At 41.1% G+C, this 17,318-nt stretch overlaps 1 protein-coding gene across 1 annotated transcript; it reads right to left on the bottom strand.

Moving 5' to 3' along the window:
* Positions 1-1,403: 1,403 nt before the first annotated feature.
* Positions 1,404-16,648, bottom strand: LOC311079369 (cadherin-1-like). The gene is made up of 10 exons (XM_084108686.1): positions 16,286-16,648; positions 14,815-14,929; positions 13,688-13,938; positions 4,795-4,938; positions 4,522-4,677; positions 3,864-4,005; positions 3,589-3,761; positions 3,397-3,506; positions 1,863-2,005; positions 1,404-1,789 (listed from the first exon to the last, which is right to left on the bottom strand). Exons 1-10 carry the CDS (start codon positions 16,325-16,327, stop codon positions 1,671-1,673), a joined length of 1,395 nt encoding a protein of 464 aa, XP_083964812.1. The 5' UTR covers positions 16,328-16,648; the 3' UTR covers positions 1,404-1,670.
* Between the last annotated feature and the right edge of the window lie 670 nt (positions 16,649-17,318).

Below are 17,318 nucleotides of genomic sequence, written 5' to 3'. Positions count from 1 at the left end.
AGTTCCAGAGTGTTGCAATGTGCAAAACAAAAAAAACAAAAAAAACAAGAAAAAGATTAAGTTTCCTTTTTACAGGATTGTAGTTATTCTCAATTTTTTTTAATTTTTTATTTATTTTTATTTTTATTGCTAACATGCACTGTTTAAAACTCTTAAGATGGTCAGCGAACTTAGAAATCTGTGAGCTCTAAATAGTGATAAAAAAATAAATAAATAAAAACTAAATCCATGACCTATTTTTGTCATTCGTAATCTCTCGCCTGTAATTCGTCTTCCATCGACCTACATTTGCAGCAGATTTTTCGACTGGTAACTCGCAGCTTTCAAAACAGAATAATTATAAGTGGTGTCCATTTCTGCAGTGAATTGAAATATAGAAAGTATAGAAAATCTTATCCAAATATTTACAATAAAATGAAATAATCATCCAAAACATAAGTAATTGCAATTTCAGTCTTGTCGTCTTTTCCTAAAAGTGGACAGCTTTAGAATGATATTGTTTGGATATATGGATCAAGGAAGACGGTGGTGGGGAAAGAAACTAATCCTCACATTACTGGATGTACAGCATGAGTGATTATGTAGTTTTTTATTTATTTTTTGGGGTAATTATCTTTGCAGTCCTGGAGAGATGAAGAACGAGGAGTGAGGACGCTTCCAGGGGAGCGATGAGCGCCTCTACATCGATCACAATAATTGTTTTACTTTTGCAGTTTAAATAAACCATATACCTACTTCAACAAGGCAACTTGCTTTATTATCATTTATTATGAATTTCATACATTCCCACAAAATAATCTGTGTTAATGTTAGTTAATAATAATCCAGCTGTTCACTGTTTGTTCATGTTAGCTCACAGACACAGTGCATTAACTAATGTTAACAAATACAACCTTTGATTTTAATAACCTATTAGTAAATGTTGAAATTAATATTAACTAAGATTGATAAATGTTGTAGAAGGACCACACGAGGGGTCTGATAGCGAGAGATTTACAGTGCAAAAGCTCCAATCCCTGAGCCTCATATGACCATTACCGGAAGCCCGTTTATAAAGTTATAAATATATGGATATTTTCTTACACAAACATGGCTTCGCTTCAAAAGGCCTTTATTAACCCCAGGAGTCATATGGATTACTTTTATGATTGATGGATGCATTTTTATGGACTTCGAAACAGAAAGTAATTGTTTCTCCCAACTGGGGATGAATATAATTTCACAATTCACACACACACACACACACACACACACACACACTTTGAATATTGGTGTTATCATCTGTAATAAATTGCTTATACTCTATAAAACATATATTTGTAATATTAAACAAATCACTGATTAAACATTAAGATCTACTGGATTAATTGATAGTCAAATGTATTCAAATGAACAACAACAGATGCAAAATAGAAAGTTTAATGTTCATAACATTATGAAAGGCAATTACTTTATAAGAAAAGTAAATAAAGATTAAACATTAAAAGAGTGAAAAGTTAAGTTGTGATTTTGAATCTTGTAATAAATCAACAGAACAGATTCTGAAATGTTTGAAAAACAGTACATTTATGATGATCTTTTGTGAGATTTTAATGTTCAGCAAATGTGAAAAAAGATATAAATGATTAATGAACTAAGATGTAAGGCCCTGTTCACACATTTAACCTTGTTTACTTCTTCACATCAGGACTGGGCAAAGGGTCGACAGATGAATCTTTGCAGACAGAATGAATACCCAAATCCTCCAAGTCAATGACCAGGGTTGCTGTGCCAGTTGCTGGAGGTTTACCTGCACACAAGCAGACATTAAAAAAGGGCCATGACAGCAATAATTATTCTCTTAAAAAAGAAACAACACTTACCATCATCCACGGTCAAAATGATAGCTGTGTATTTGCCATCTTTGACAAAGGGAGATTCTCTATCCGTAGGCCTCTTGACTTTAATCATTACAGTGTCTTGATCTACACTCAGCCAGCCGGCAGGATCACTGCCAACTTTATACCTGGAAGGAACCAAAACATACAGGTTAAAACTAGAAATATTCAGCAAGAACATCTTAATGTTAGTTTGACAAAGTCTTATCTGGTAGTTTAAAATCATTTGATGTTCAAAGGATATGCAGGCATGCTGTAATTTTAATTCTGGGTAGAAGAGATTTGACATTGGAAGGTGTTACGTATTCCCTGGCTTTGTGGTTCGTGTGTTATGTTAATTGGACTTTTAGTTTTTTCACCCTTTTCTATTCCTGTTTCCAGTGTGCCATTTTTGTAGTCCTTTGTAGTTTTTCAAGTTGATTGGTTCTGTGATCATTCACAGGCGTGTCTTCTTTTCAGTGTTTCTTATTGTGGCGAGCAGGGCCAAGAGCCGTGGGAATATAAAGCGTGTGCTAATGAGCGTGTGCTTAAAGGGATGGTTCGCCTGCACTAAGACATCCGGCAGATATCTCTAAATAAGCTCTACCTTTAATAATGTTCAACCAAGGGAAAAAAGCTTCTGGGGGGTGTTTGGCTCGAGGTCATGGTGCATAGTGCTTTAATGAGCGTGTGCTAATGAGCGTGTGCTAATGAGTTGAAGATTTGCTATTATGTTTATTTTGTTATTAAACTCTTTGCATTTAGATCCAGCTCTCTGTTTGGTCAGCGTTAAAGAAGGAATATAGGCAGGGTGGCCAATGGCCGATGACTTGAGAATTGACCGTCCATAAATACTTTTTTACTGGCTGTGAATGGGCCAAACCAGGCAGTTATGACACTAAAATATTAGATACCAGTGAACATTCTCTATTCAAATTTTGATACCACAGTTAAAACTACTAACCTAAATAATATTAATTTAAAACATTATTAAAGACAAGTAAACAGTCAGTAATAAAATAACAAAGATACAAATTAAATAAACTGTGTTTTTCTTATAGGTCTAACAGTAGTAAAGTAAAGAGTAAAAAAAATCTAATGTAAAATACTGCATAGTCTTCACTGTATAAATTAAATATAGATTAATCCATATTAAAGTTACAAAACTTATTTAGTCAAGAGCAGAGAGTGATTTTTTTTTCATTTGTTGATAATTTGTTTGATTAACATTATAAGGATTATTAGTGCACGGATCCAATATACTGATACTGACACACATGCATTTTCTTTCTTAACTTTTTACATTCGCCTAAGACATAACCGACTATGGACACTCACAGAGACAGGCATTTTTTTACATAATGTTGTGGGAATTTGTCATTTCAAGCGCAAGACGTGAAAGACAGCTCAAATTAGTATTTGACAAGTTCATCAATGCAGATCTATAGTATTTTTATTGTTCGCTTTAAGATCTGGAAATCTCTAAAGAAAGTGGTCAGAATTTTCAAATGGGATAATGAAATTTTCTAATATTTCTCACATTATCTTCTCTGATTTTCCAGTCACGGTAATAACAGCTGTGCCAGTGGTTACATAACCGCTTCCTTTCATGTCAGTAGCCGTAATTAACACAGTATATCTGGAAAATGTCTGAAAAGAAAGATGTTTTCATGTGAGTTTGTTTACATGAAATTATTCTTCACTAATGTGAGATCCATTCATCATTTCTCACCTCTCTGTCCAAGCCTAAAGCATTCACACGAATTCCTCCAGTAACAGAGTTGATTGTAAACAGGTTTGGTTTTGGCAATTCTGGATCTTGCTTGATGATTGAGTAACTGATAATACCATTGTTAGTTTTTGGATCATCTGCATCAGTGGCTGTGACTGTCATAAACTCATGACCTTCAGTGAGAGAAGAAGAAAGACTGATTCAGTGAAACTGAAGAGGCATTTGGGGGAAAAAACTGCTAAACATTTCATTGAGAAACTGCATCATACACCTACCTATATCAGCAGCTTCAGTAACACTTCCATTGAATTGTTTTTGTGTAAAAACAGGCTTATTATCATTCAGGTCCAGCACATTTACAATAATTTCCATTGGCGCTTCTACAATATTCTCACCTACAGTCGCATGAGCTACAAGCTAAAGACAGGAGAAGAGATACAGGCATGTTAAAGGTGCATTGTGTAATATTTATGAGGATCTGTTGACAGAAATGCATTATAATATACATAAATAACTATGTTTTGAGTGGTCTATAAAGACCTTACAAAATTAACCGTTATGTTTTTATCACCTTGAATTAGAATGAGCCATTTCTATCTACATTGATTCACAACCGAACCGCTAGATGTCACTAAAATCTACACAATGCACCTTTAAGAGACAAATATCTGAGGTTGTTTTAAAACACAAATAAATTAGAGTTGTAGTTTTATATTTCCATGTCTGTTAGCTTTGATACGTCAATATGCAAGTGTAGTTATAACTTAAATTTTACTAATTACAATAAATGTACAGTATCTTCAAACATGAAAAGTAAACTGTGTCAAGCTATTTCACAAGGCCTTTTTTCTTTATACTTTTTTATCTTAGCTTTTAAAGAACTAAGAACGAACAGATAATCCAATGCTGAAATGCACAAAAAAATCAACTTACTCTGTATGAAGCTTTTTTTTCTCTGTCGAGTGGTTGAGTCACAAACAGATCCCCTGATAATCTTCCTATAGTAAAAGTCCCCTTAGGCTCCAGATCCGCTCCTTCACCTGTGATCCTGTATTCCATCCGAGCTTCCTTAGAATAGTCTGACCTTATCTAAATACAGAAAGCAATAAGATACAATAACAGAATATGTTAATAAGAAACATAACAAAAGTTGTCAATAACAGACAAATCTCTTTCTCATTCATCTAATTCATGACTTTCTCTCACCTGGACCAGTAGATCTGGGAAAGGACCACTGCCCTCCTCAAGTATATTGACTGGAGGAATAACCCAACTTCCTCTCTTTGCTCTCTTCAGACCCGAAGACGACTTTGGAAACATCAGAACCAGATCATCAGAGGGAGATTCCATCTGAAAATGTTAGTAAAAGACAATGAGCAACAAAACATTTTTGTTTACAGTTAAACACAGCACACAAACCATCAAATATCTGTATAATTGCATCTTTAGAATCAGAAATAACTTTATTGCCAAGTATGCTTACAACACAAGGAATTTGTCTTCATGACAGAAGCTTCCAGTGCACAGACAGAAAGACACAGATTACAAAAATAATATAGCCTATATAAATTAGTGCTGTTAGCGATAACGCATGTGATTAATTTCAAAACCCTTAACACGTTAAAATAATTTAACACAATTAACCAAAATAACTTACGTGAAGTACGTCATTAACGTAATTTTCGTCACACAGATCACACTGAGCATCTACAAGTATCTGTAACCCTGGTAGGAGGAAATTTCCCCGATTCTGCATCTCTGTTTGCAATCAGATCATTTTAAACCGTTAAACTCTGTGAAAGTTTTCAGTGATCCAGTAATCAAATTCATTCAACAATCAGTCCAAAACAGCGCTAATGTAAAGAAGGCCAGGCTGATTACATCAGAGATATCAGAGAGAATAGAGACTCACATTGTGTTTTCAGGGCTGCCAACTTTTGAGTTTAGCTTGGAGTGAGATTTTTTTTTTTTGGCGAGGGGGAGGGGGGGGGGTATGTAAAAACAAATATTGCATCACAATAAGTGTAATTGTGATTGTCAAAACATTTGGTAACTAAATAGAATTTTATGAAGTTTAGTGACAACATGTTACAATGTTTACATTGTACAATGACTGGTATAGGATACAGTTTTTATTATTGCTTGACAAATTTCAAGATTTCAATTCCATTCTTGTGATTTGATTCCGATTTTGATTCAATATTGACTAATTTGGATACATGTTTATTTTAAATTTTATTTAAAAATATAATCTCACCTAATGCTGTAAACATAGAGGGCCTGTAACGGTCACCAGCTGGAGTGCCCTTGAGAGCCACCAGAGGGCACTCCACATAAGACTATCACTCACAAACTACATTTCCCATAACTCACTGCCCGGACTCATTATCACTGATCACATTCACCTGTACCTCATTCACTGATTGCATTCACCTGTGTCTCATCCTGTTAGTCTGTCTATTTATACCATGTTCATTCATTCACTCACCGCGAAGTCTTGTTTGTGTCACACTGCATTTCTGAGCATTCTCCTAGTTTTCGTGTTTCTTGGTTCTTGATATCTTGCCCTGTTCCCTGGATTACTCTCTTGCCTCTGGTCCCTGCCTGCCTGCCTGCCTGTTTGTTTGTTTTGTTTGTTTCTTTGTTTTGACTACCTGCCTGTGTATGACCCTAGCCTGTACTTTGGATTACGCCTCTGGATTGCCCCAGCCAATAAAGCTGCATTTGGATCTCCTACTTCGTGTCTCTGAGCAGTTTCGTGACAGAAGACTTCGCCACACCCAGATCCAGCAGCAATGACAAACATGGACCCAGTAACTAAACTCTGCTCCATCTTCCAGGATGGTCGCCCCATAGAGGACTATGTGGGTGAGTTTGTGGCTTGTTGCCACCTGGCCCCACTGGACGACAGGGAACTCAAGGATTGTTTTTGGATGGGACTGGATCAGGACGTGAGTTTTTATTTGCCCGAGGTTGACCCCAGATGGACTCTGGCTCAATATATAGATTTTGTTTTGCTATTTTGTGGGTCTCCCTTCATAGTGGGCGAGGTTGAGCCCGCACCTCACGTCGCTTCTGCTGATCTAGAGACTGTTCACGTCGCTTCTGCTGATCCAGAGACTGTTCACGTCGCTTCTGCTGATCCAGAGACTGTTCACGTCGCTTCTGCTGATCCAGAGACTGTTCACGTCGCTTCTGCTGATCCAGAGACTGTTCACGTCGCTTCTGCTGATCCAGAGACTGTTCACGTCGCTTCTGCTGATCTAGAGACTGTTCACGTCGCTTCTGCCGAGCCAGAGCCAGAGCTTCACGTCAGTCCTGCCGAGCCAGAGCCAGAGCTTCACGTCAGTCCTGCCGAGCCAGAGCCAGAGCTTCACGTCAGTCCTGCCGAGCCAGAGCCAGAGCTTCACGTCAGTCCTGCCGAGCCAGAGCCAGAGCTTCACGTCAGTCCTGCCGAGCCAGAGCCAGAGCTTCACGTCAGTCCTGCCGAGCCAGAGCTTCACGTCAGTCCTGCCGAGCCAGAGCTTCACGTCAGTCCTGCCGAGCCAGAGCCAGAGCTTCACGTCAGTCCTGCCAAGCCAGAGCCAGAGCTTCACGTCAGTCCTGCCGAGCCAGAGCCAGAGCTTCACGTCAGTCCTGCCGAGCCAGAGCCAGAGCTTCACGTCACGTCTGCCCGTCCAGAGTCTCGTCTCGCCGAGACTGAAATTGTTCCTGAGCCTGAATCTGATACTGATCCTGAGCCTGAATCTGTTCCTCTTCCTGCGCCTGTGTCCTCGGACAAGATGGCCGACTCCACGCCTATGTCCTCGGACAAGATGGCCGACTCCACGCCTGTGTCCTCGGACAAGATGGCCGACTCCACGCCTGTGTCCTCGGACAAGATGGCCGACTCCACGCCTGTGTCTTCGGACAAAATGGCCGACTCCACGCCTGTGTCCTCGGACAAGATGGCCGACTCCACGCCTGTGTCCTCGGACAAGATGGCCGACTCCACGCCTGTGTCCTCGGACAAGATGGCCGACTCCACGCCTGTGTCCTCGGACAAGATGGCCGACTCCACGCCTGTGTCCTCGGACAAGATGGCCGACTCCACGCCTGTGTCTTCGGACAAGATGGCCGACTCCACGCCTGTGTCTTCGGACAAGATGGCCGACTCCACGCCTGTGTCTTCGGACAAGATGGCCGACTCCACGCCTGTGTCTTCGGACAAGATGGCCGACTCCACGCCTGTGTCTTCGGACAAGATGGCCGACTCCACGCCTGTGTCTTCGGACAAGATGGCCGACTCCACGCCTGTGTCTTCGGACAAGATGGCCGACTCCACGCCTGTGTCTTCGGACAAGATGGCCGACTCCACGCCTGTGTCTTCGGACAAGATGGCCACCGCATCCCCTGAGCCCGTTCCTGTTCCTGTTCTTGAGCCCGTTCATGTTCCTGAACCGTTGGATCCGCCTGAAGGGTCGTCTCCGCCCCGGCCGCCTGAAGGGTCGTCTCCGCCCCGGCCGCCTGCTCAGCCTGCTCCGCCCCGGCCGCCTGCACTGCCTGCTCCGCCACGGCCGCCTGAACAGCCTGCTCCGCCCTGGCCGCCTGCACAGCCTGCTCCGCCCTGGCCGCCTGCACAGCCTGCTCCGCCCTGGTCGCCTGCACAGCCTGCTCCGCCCTGGTCGCCTGCACAGCCTGCTCCGCCCTGGTCGCCTGCACAGCCTGATCCGCCCTGGTCGCCTGCACAGCCTGATCCGCCCTGGTCGCCTGCACAGCCTGATCCGCCCTGGTCGCCTGCACAGCCTGATCCGCCCTGGTCGCCTGCACAGCCTGATCCGCCCTGGTCGCCTGCACAGCCTGATCCGCCCTGGTCGCCTGCACAGCCTGATCCGCCCTGGTCGCCTGCACAGCCTGATCCGCCCTGGTCGCCTGCACAGCCTGATCCGCCCTGGCCTCCCATCCTGCCGCAGTCTCCAGGTCCTCTGCCGCTCCACGGGCCTGGCCCTCCATCCCGCCCCCGGGTCCGCCTCCGCTCCACCTCCCTCCTGGACAATGTTAGGAGCGTCTGGAATCCGCTCCTTAGAGGGGGGGCTATGTAACGGTCACCAGCTGGAGTGCCCTTGAGAGCCACCAGAGGGCACTCCACATAAGACTATCACTCACAAACTACATTTCCCATAACTCACTGCCCGGACTCATTATCACTGATCACATTCACCTGTACCTCATTCACTGATTGCATTCACCTGTGTCTCATCCTGTTAGTCTGTCTATTTATACCATGTTCATTCATTCACTCACCGCGAAGTCTTGTTTGTGTCACACTGCATTTCTGAGCATTCTCCTAGTTTTCGTGTTTCTTGGTTCTTGATATCTTGCCCTGTTCCCTGGATTACTCTCTTGCCTCTGGTCCCTGCCTGCCTGCCTGCCTGTTTGTTTGTTTTGTTTGTTTCTTTGTTTTGACTACCTGCCTGTGTATGACCCTAGCCTGTACTTTGGATTACGCCTCTGGATTGCCCCAGCCAATAAAGCTGCATTTGGATCTCCTACTTCGTGTCTCTGAGCAGTTTCGTGACAGGGCCCAATCTGCTGGTATTATTAAAGGTTAAAAATAACATTAAATTAAATATAATGCAGTTTTTGTTATAATAACAATTATTTAATGACATAAGTAAAAATATAATAAATATGTAATATAGTGCTCAGCAAAATCTCCTCTCTAACTATTTTTTCTATTCAATTAACATGCTATGGTCGTTAAATGGCTTTCCTGAGGTAAATGTAACGTTATGTGACATAATTGTTCTCCTGCTGTTATATTGACCTCTTTCCGTGGTTGAAAAACACTAATTGGTCGATATTATGTATACTTTCGGTAAGTTGTACTGCATCTTTAAATAAAAAAGTAACAGGTGATCGGTTCACGTGCACTTGAACTGAGGCGCTCAGCGATCTGTCACGTCACATTTACAAGCGCCAAACGTATTTTTGTCTGAATTTCGTAATAAAATTGACGGAATCTAAGAGCTGAGAATTAGTTTAATATTAAAAGTACCTCTTTGCTCCACAATTTTTCTGTACGTGAGAAAATGGATGTGTGGCGTGAGAGCGTGTGAAAAGTGTCAATTGCGTGAGTCTCACGCTCAATGCGTGAGAGTTGGCAGCCCTGTGTTTTTACTCATTCCAGTGTGAGCTTTGCTTAAACACACGAGCTCTGTCATATTCTGTGATTGTTTCTGAAGAGCGCAGTTTTGGTGACGTACAGGAGTCGTACAGTAAGTGTGTGAGAGTCTGTTATATTGATGCACAAACAACAAACTGTGTATGTGTGCTCTCGATCACCGATCGCATGCTGCATTTCTGTACAGACACATTTCAGTTTACAAACACACTCAGGATAATGTTTGCTGTGTTTAGTAATTGTACGTTTATGCAGTCAGGTCAAGGTGGTTGATTTAGGTTTTTTGGCTTCTCCATGTGGTCCTGTTCGGTATTGTAGTTTGGCTCATTTAAAATGTAAAAAAGCTCTTTGTTGTTGCTCTGTATACATACTATACACTGTGGAATCGTTTTTTTTTCTGTAATGTTTTTTTTTTTTCTTCATGGGTGCTTTGGTGTGCATAATTTTATTATATAATAGTAATTATATGGAATCCTTATATCATTTGGTTATTTGGTGTCCCTTTGGAGTCTCCAAGGGTCCTTGAGGCTTGCAGAAAATAGTTTTGTGAGAATCACCCTTCAATCTGATTGTTTACTTTTCTGGATTTAGCAAATTATGATAAAATGAATGTTAAACAAGATAAATGGCATATGCTTCATTTCACAATAAGTGTGTGATTAATTCAATTAAAAATACAAAATAGACAATATGTGTATGTACATGTGTTATGTACAAATGCAAGGGAATGTGAATGAAAGGTATGATATGCTAATTAAATATAAGTATAAATAGTGTTGTGTATTTGCACATGTTTATTGCCCAGTGGGGGCATTTACTGTTCATGAACTGTTCACTGCCTGAGGAAACAACTTTTCTTGATTCTGGCTGTTCTGGTGCTCATTGGTCTGTAGCGCCGGCCAGACGGAAACTGGGAATTTTCCCAGGAATTGGGGTGGATGTGAGGAATCCAGAGTGATTTTGCCAGCCCTTTTACTCACTCTGGATAAGTACAGTTCTTGGAGAGTGGGAAGGGGTGTACCGATGATTCTCTCGGCAGTCCGGACTAACCTCTGTAGTCTTCTGAGGTCTGATTGGGTAGCTGAGCTGAAGCAGACAATAATAGAAGTGCAGAGGAAAGACTCTATGGGCCCTATCATACACCCGGCTAGTTTCAGCCTGACGCAGTTTTCATTTTCTCCTCCTGCTCCATGTTGTTTAAATAGCAAATGCATTTGTGCTCATCTATTCGCCCATGGGCTGCTGGTCTGAGAACGAGGTGTGTTCAGGCGCATTGTTGGCGCGTTGCTATTTTGAGGAACTGAGATAGACTGTGCCATTGACAAACTGAAACCTGGTCTAAAGTCAATGGCGCAGTATTTTTTTTGTTATTTCAAGAGCGCATTAGTAACATGAGCCTCGACAACACGCTTACACTCTGCTTATTACACACACACTCTGCTTATTACACACACAGGGATGCGCAGCAGCACACAAACATGCCAAATATTTAAAATAAAAGGATTACAATGTAAAAGATTATTATTGTGTACATAAAGATATGGTGGAATCCGGCTTGTCCCGTAGATGATCTGCTTGTGCGATTTAACCTTTAACTTTTGCATGAGCAGATCCGTTTCCTCGCTTTTAAAGGGAATGGGAGATGAGACTCTGATTGGTTTATTGCACGTAAAGCCCAAAACACACCCATTACTCATTAAGAGAATAGAGACAACCCTTTTGGATCATGTGCCGGGCGTGCCGACCATTTGTCCCGTCGTTAATTTGGCAAAAGTGGATTCAGACACGCCATAAGTGCACTAGAGCCGCGTGCTTTAGACCATGTGATTAGATAGGTAAAATATGGTCCAACGACTGCAGAGTAGAACTGCAGAATCAGGTTGAACTTCCTCAGGTCATCCGCAAACATCAGGAGCTTGACTGAAGAGTCTTTGGTGCTGCAGTCGTTGATGTACAGGGAGAAGAGCAGTGGGGAGAGCACACACCCCTGGGGGGCGCCAGTACTGATTGCACAGGTGTTGGGCGGGAATTTCCCCAGTCTCACTAGCTAGCTGTCAGAAAGCTGGTGATTCATTGACAGATGGAGCTAGGAACAGAAAACTGGTATAGTTTGGTCTGGAGGAAATCTGGAAAGGATAGTGTTGATGGTGATGGTGAAGTCCACAAATAGGATCCTCACATAACATCTTGACAGTCCCCAGTCTGTTGTGGGATTTAGTGCAGTCCCATGTTGAATGCATCATCCACAGACCCGTTTGGTCAATAAGAGAAAAACTGAAGGGGGTCCAGCAAGGGTCCTGTGATGTCCTTCAGGTGGGCCAACACCAGTCTTTAAAATGAATTCATTTCTTCATGAACTTTTTGAAGTGATATAGTGGTAGTTGCATGGACTGTCAATGGAGGGACAGAAAGCTCTCAGAGTTCATTTAAACTGGCTACCACTCGCTGCTCGCATCAAGTTCAAGGCATTGACGCTTGCTTACAGATCTATCACAGGCTCAGCTCCTCCTACTTTCACTCACTCCTACGAGTCTACATCCCTACGAGAAGCCTACGATTGATCAACGAGCGACGTCTCGTGGTTCCATCACAGAAAGCCACAAAATCACTTTCCAGAACATTCTCATTCACAGTTCCACGCTGGTGGAACGCTCTCCCCACCTTCATCCGGAATGCAGAATCCCTGACAACTTTCAAAAGACAGCTGAAAACCCATCTCTTCTGTGAGCACTTAACCTCATAAAAAAATAAAAAAATAAAAAATAAAATTCTCTCCTTTTTCCTTCTTCCTTTAAATCCTCGCTTATCGGGCTTATGCTACTCTGAACAATGCCTGAACTTCGTATTGTGAGCACTTCTTGCGTTGTTTTTTCCTCTTCACGATGACTTGCTTAATTTAGTCCTAATTTGTAAGTCGCTTTGGACAAAAGCGTCTGCTAAATGACTAAATGTAAATGTATGGTGGTGGAAGGGTAGTGATGCAAAACAGAGGAAGAGATATAAGAGGCCAATAACAGGCACATTTTTGATTAAATAAAGGCCACTATAATGGACCATATTCTCAATCATGGCCTTACTGTAGTGCTGGGTAAACTCTTTGTGCGTTTTGGCCGTTCGTTTGCACGACAACGGTATTTTGGGTGCCTGAAAACGCAAAAGTTTTGAAAAAAAGTTTCAAAGTACACGTTTTTGAAAACAGTCTCCTTGTAAACAACAAAAACGCGAATCTCTGAAGATGATGACGTCATGCGCATGTCACGATCCACACACAAAAACAAGGGTAGGATCCAAATTGCAGTATATTTATTAAGGGCCAATCCGTTACATCATAATCCAGTCCATGCAGAGGTCAAAATCCAATGAAGCAATCCAACACAAGAACAAAACAAGACACAGACACAGACAAGAACTGACCTAAGAAGTGGTGTGATACATACAAGGACTCCGTCACAAACACTAAAACAGACAGGGTATTTATACACAGAACCTAAATGATAATGGGGAACAGCTGAGTGCAATGATACAGTGATGGGTACAGACAAGGATTGTGGGGAATGCAGTTCATAATGTGAATGACACCGTGGGGAAGGAGGACCTCTAGTGGACACCCGGGAACACAAACCCAACACTGTGACAGCGCATGCGTATTACGTGTTCAGTATATAGTGTTTTATCGCCATATAATGGCCTGGCAGCAGAATACAGGGTTTTTAATCGTTTTCGTGGATCCATGTGAATGGGGAAAGGAAAACTTCTCCGTTTTAAACATATCGCTGTCGTTTAAACACCCATATGTACACAAGATAACAAAGGGCTGAGGAACAGGTGTGGGTAATGAATCACTATGGCAACAAACAAAACAGCAATGGAAACAAAAGCAAACAGGACAGGCTTGTACTGTACTGACAGCAGTTTCTGGAAGGAACTTGTTTGTACCTGTGGAGAGGAGATGTTCATGACCGTGTCCATGTGATGGTCCTCATGATGATGATGGACACGCTCAACTCTGACAGATACCGTGTGCTTCTTGCCACTGGAGTCCCAAGCGTCCACAGAAAACACCTTGTGGCCTTCATGAAGAGTCACTTGTCTCTTCAGCGTTACAGTCCCATACGTGTCCACATCAAGACGCTTGTCAGAGGACTGGAAGAGCGTTCTTGTTCTTCCATCGCATGCATTAAAAATGACTGTCAGAAAAAGAGATTCAATTGGCACAATAAATCATCTTGTCACATACGTAAACCTGGAGTGGGGAACAAGACACTGTGTCAGTAGCAGATGCTATGGGAACACCCTCCAGGTGTGACGATGATCTGAAATAGTACTGTCAAAAGTACCAGTACGTCAACGTTGTGATTAGTCAATGAATCAGTGTTACCAAGTTGATTCTTAATTTAACATTTTTTAAATCAATCCAGTACCCACTGATAGAACGTGATATCAGCTACATTGTTTATAAAGGGAGCGCTCTTTGCTCAGTTTCTGTGTATAATGTTTGCCCTACTCCATCACGCCAGACATGGTGATAAAGTCAGTGGAGTTAGTGATCTGTGCTTGAACACTTTACGTGTATCTCTGCTTGGACACAGAGATGCACACCTTTAAAAAAAGCATAGTGTTGCTGGAAATTCTAACAAAACACAGGCGGATAGTTCAATTCCTGAATAAGAGAAATCTGTGGAGCGATCGCGTGTCCTTTTGAGGCATGACTCAGCGGGAGGGTGTCCTTTAAAGCATCAGCTACTGATGCAGCATCAAGTGAATCTATGAACATTTATTTATTGCATACATCATTAATCAAAACTTATTTGTGAGATACAATACTTAAACTTGAGTGAGACCCTTAATGTTGACTCTGATCAAAGCAAATTTAGTGGATGTACAGTATAAAATGTGATTGAATGTTGCAGATCACAGTTAAACCAGTTTAATTAGAAGAACTAGTTCATTTAGATATCTGATTGCATTGGGTAAGGCATTAATTTGCCAAATACTAAAAATATATAAACAAAAACTCAAAGTTCAGTTGCTTCAAGGTTTTATTTAAAGAGAACACAGCTTACCTCTTCCTAGTCTTTTTCCTTGGTGAAGGTCATCTCTGTGCACTTTAAAAACCAGCGACTCCGACTCAAAGCCTGGAGAACATGAAGACTCCTCCGCAAATCCACATACAAACACCTAATTTGAAACATATTAAATCCCTTTATGTAATATATACACTTGATATTTCCCATTTTTCAATTGCTAGCAAGCATCAGTCAATAGTGACACCACTTTTTAAAAGTAAATAATTTTTAATTTTTGTTCTGTTTAAAGCCACAGTCTGCTTTACCAACAGGAATCTTGGCCAATCGGTTAATCTCAAGTCTCCAAATTTTCTGAAACCACTGCACAGATGTCTTAAAAATATGAATAACACCTTTTCACTTTATTGACCTTACTACCTTTGCTAGAGTTTTGAAAGAATGAGTTGATTTGAGACATTTATGACGCATTTTGGTAGTTCCCATGAAGACTCTTCCGCAAATCCACATAAAAATACCTAATTTGAAACAGATTAAATCCCTTCATGTAATACACTTGATATTTCCAGGCTTAGGCCCAGAGAATGTGTAGTTGGCATATTCTAGTTATGGAGGCGATATGATTCTTCCCATTAGCATCCCTGTGGCATTAGCTGTTGTGCCAATTGGTAAGATGTTGAAAAAGTGAACTAACTATTGAGAAATGTGTCCTAGCAACTGTTGAAAATTTAAAAAAAAAATAAAATAAAAAAAAATGAAAAAGCTGATCCGCAAATGCTTCGGTTTCGCTGACTGTGTGAAAAGTTTTGACAGTGTCACTTCACTTTTTACCAATGCATTATTTGTAATCTAAAAAAACAACAACAAAAAACACTGCATTACATGCTGCAGATAAATTCAAATAAGAAACCTAAAATAAATCAATAACATTAAATTAAAAATTTGTTTCTTTTCACATATGGGTACTCTTGTCCCAGTGGAACCTAATTTACAGACCAAGTGTGAATAACTACAAGCATATCACCCTGTTTGCACTCAGTTTGCAATTGTAAAGCAAACTTTTTTACAAAACACGTAATAAACACAATTAGACATTTGGAAAACACTGCCATTCAAAATGCCACACTCTACTGTGTATATAATAAATATTTTTTAATTAGATTTTCATGTTTTTAGATTGAAAGCACAAGGGGAAATCGGGCATTATAAGGCATTTGAAAAGACTTGTAAAAAATGTTTAGTTTTAATATTAAAATGTATTAATGACTTCTATATAATAAATGGAAAAACAGACAGAAGTCTGTTAGTTTTTTAGTTTTAGTTTGTTTGTTTTTTTTGGGGGGGGGGGGGGGGGTGTCAACCCCTTAAACATATGAGTGACTGAAATTTTACTTTCCCAAACTCTGTCTAATTACTGATAATATAAAAATGCAAAAAATGTTTAGCATTTATTTCTCACTCTCACTCCTGATATATAAATCCTATATAACTCCAGTATATAAAATCCTACCTTGCAAAGGAAAACAACAACTGCCAATCGCACAGTTTTCATTGTCTCTCAAAAGTCCTTCACGGATTCCTTTCTTGTTGGTTTTGAAGATTGTGCAGCTATTTCATCGCTTGCGTTCCCCAACATGCATGCAGATGGGGAGTTTGTTAACTTTATAGTGGAGTTTTCCTAAGGGTGTGGCATATGTAGTTATGCAATGTGGCAAGAAAAATAATATAACTTGACTGGAACCAATGAGGTGTAAGACTTGATTTTCCTGCTAAGACTTAGGCTGAGATAAAACGCACCCCGCAATAAAAGGCACACTGGAGAGAAGACCTCAGAGAAAGAGCACAGGACACTGTCTTGCCCAAACTCTTCTCCTTCCTTATCTTATCCCGCTTTCCCTGATTCATTGTATACACAATATATTTGTACAAACCTTTTGTTCTGGTCTGTGTATATAAGAGTGATTGGCAGAGCAATCTTGGGAACCTGTAACCAGAAAACCCCCATGCAGTGCCGAGTCAGTGTCTACACTCGAAACACACTCACACACCACTCTGTGTCTCTGTCAGGTACATTTCTTATACTCTTAGAGTTATACTTTATTTATTCTGTATGATTCTGAAATTATTTTTTTCTAGTATAGATTAATGTGGAGTCTGGTGTTACCTCTAATCTCTGTCCAGGATAGATCAAACTGAAGGCACTAATGAATGAAGCATGAGGCACATCATTAAGGAGACCTTCTGATTTCTGACGGTACGGATCCACTTGTCCGTGCAACACTTCTGTCGCGCCACACTCCACTTTATTCCTATGGGTGACATCAAGCGACTTTAACCCGCCCACAAAGCATCCCGGGAAGGCGGCGCTTCATTTGGAAAAATGCTGTGTGTCAAAAAGCTGGCCGATGCCCATCTTTATGCAAATGAATCCATTGAACGCTATGCGACTATCCAATAGAAGCAGAGCACATGGAGACTGGGCGAATCATGAACCGCTGTCTCAAACCACGCCCATAGCGGTAAACTTGAGGAATGCGCATCAA

The sequence above is a fragment of the Abramis brama genome (genome assembly GCF_963993115.1).
Source record: "Abramis brama genome assembly, chromosome: 3".
Classification (NCBI taxonomy): Eukaryota; Metazoa; Chordata; class Actinopteri; order Cypriniformes; family Leuciscidae; genus Abramis; species Abramis brama.
This window is presented reverse-complemented; position numbering and strand designations above follow the sequence as displayed.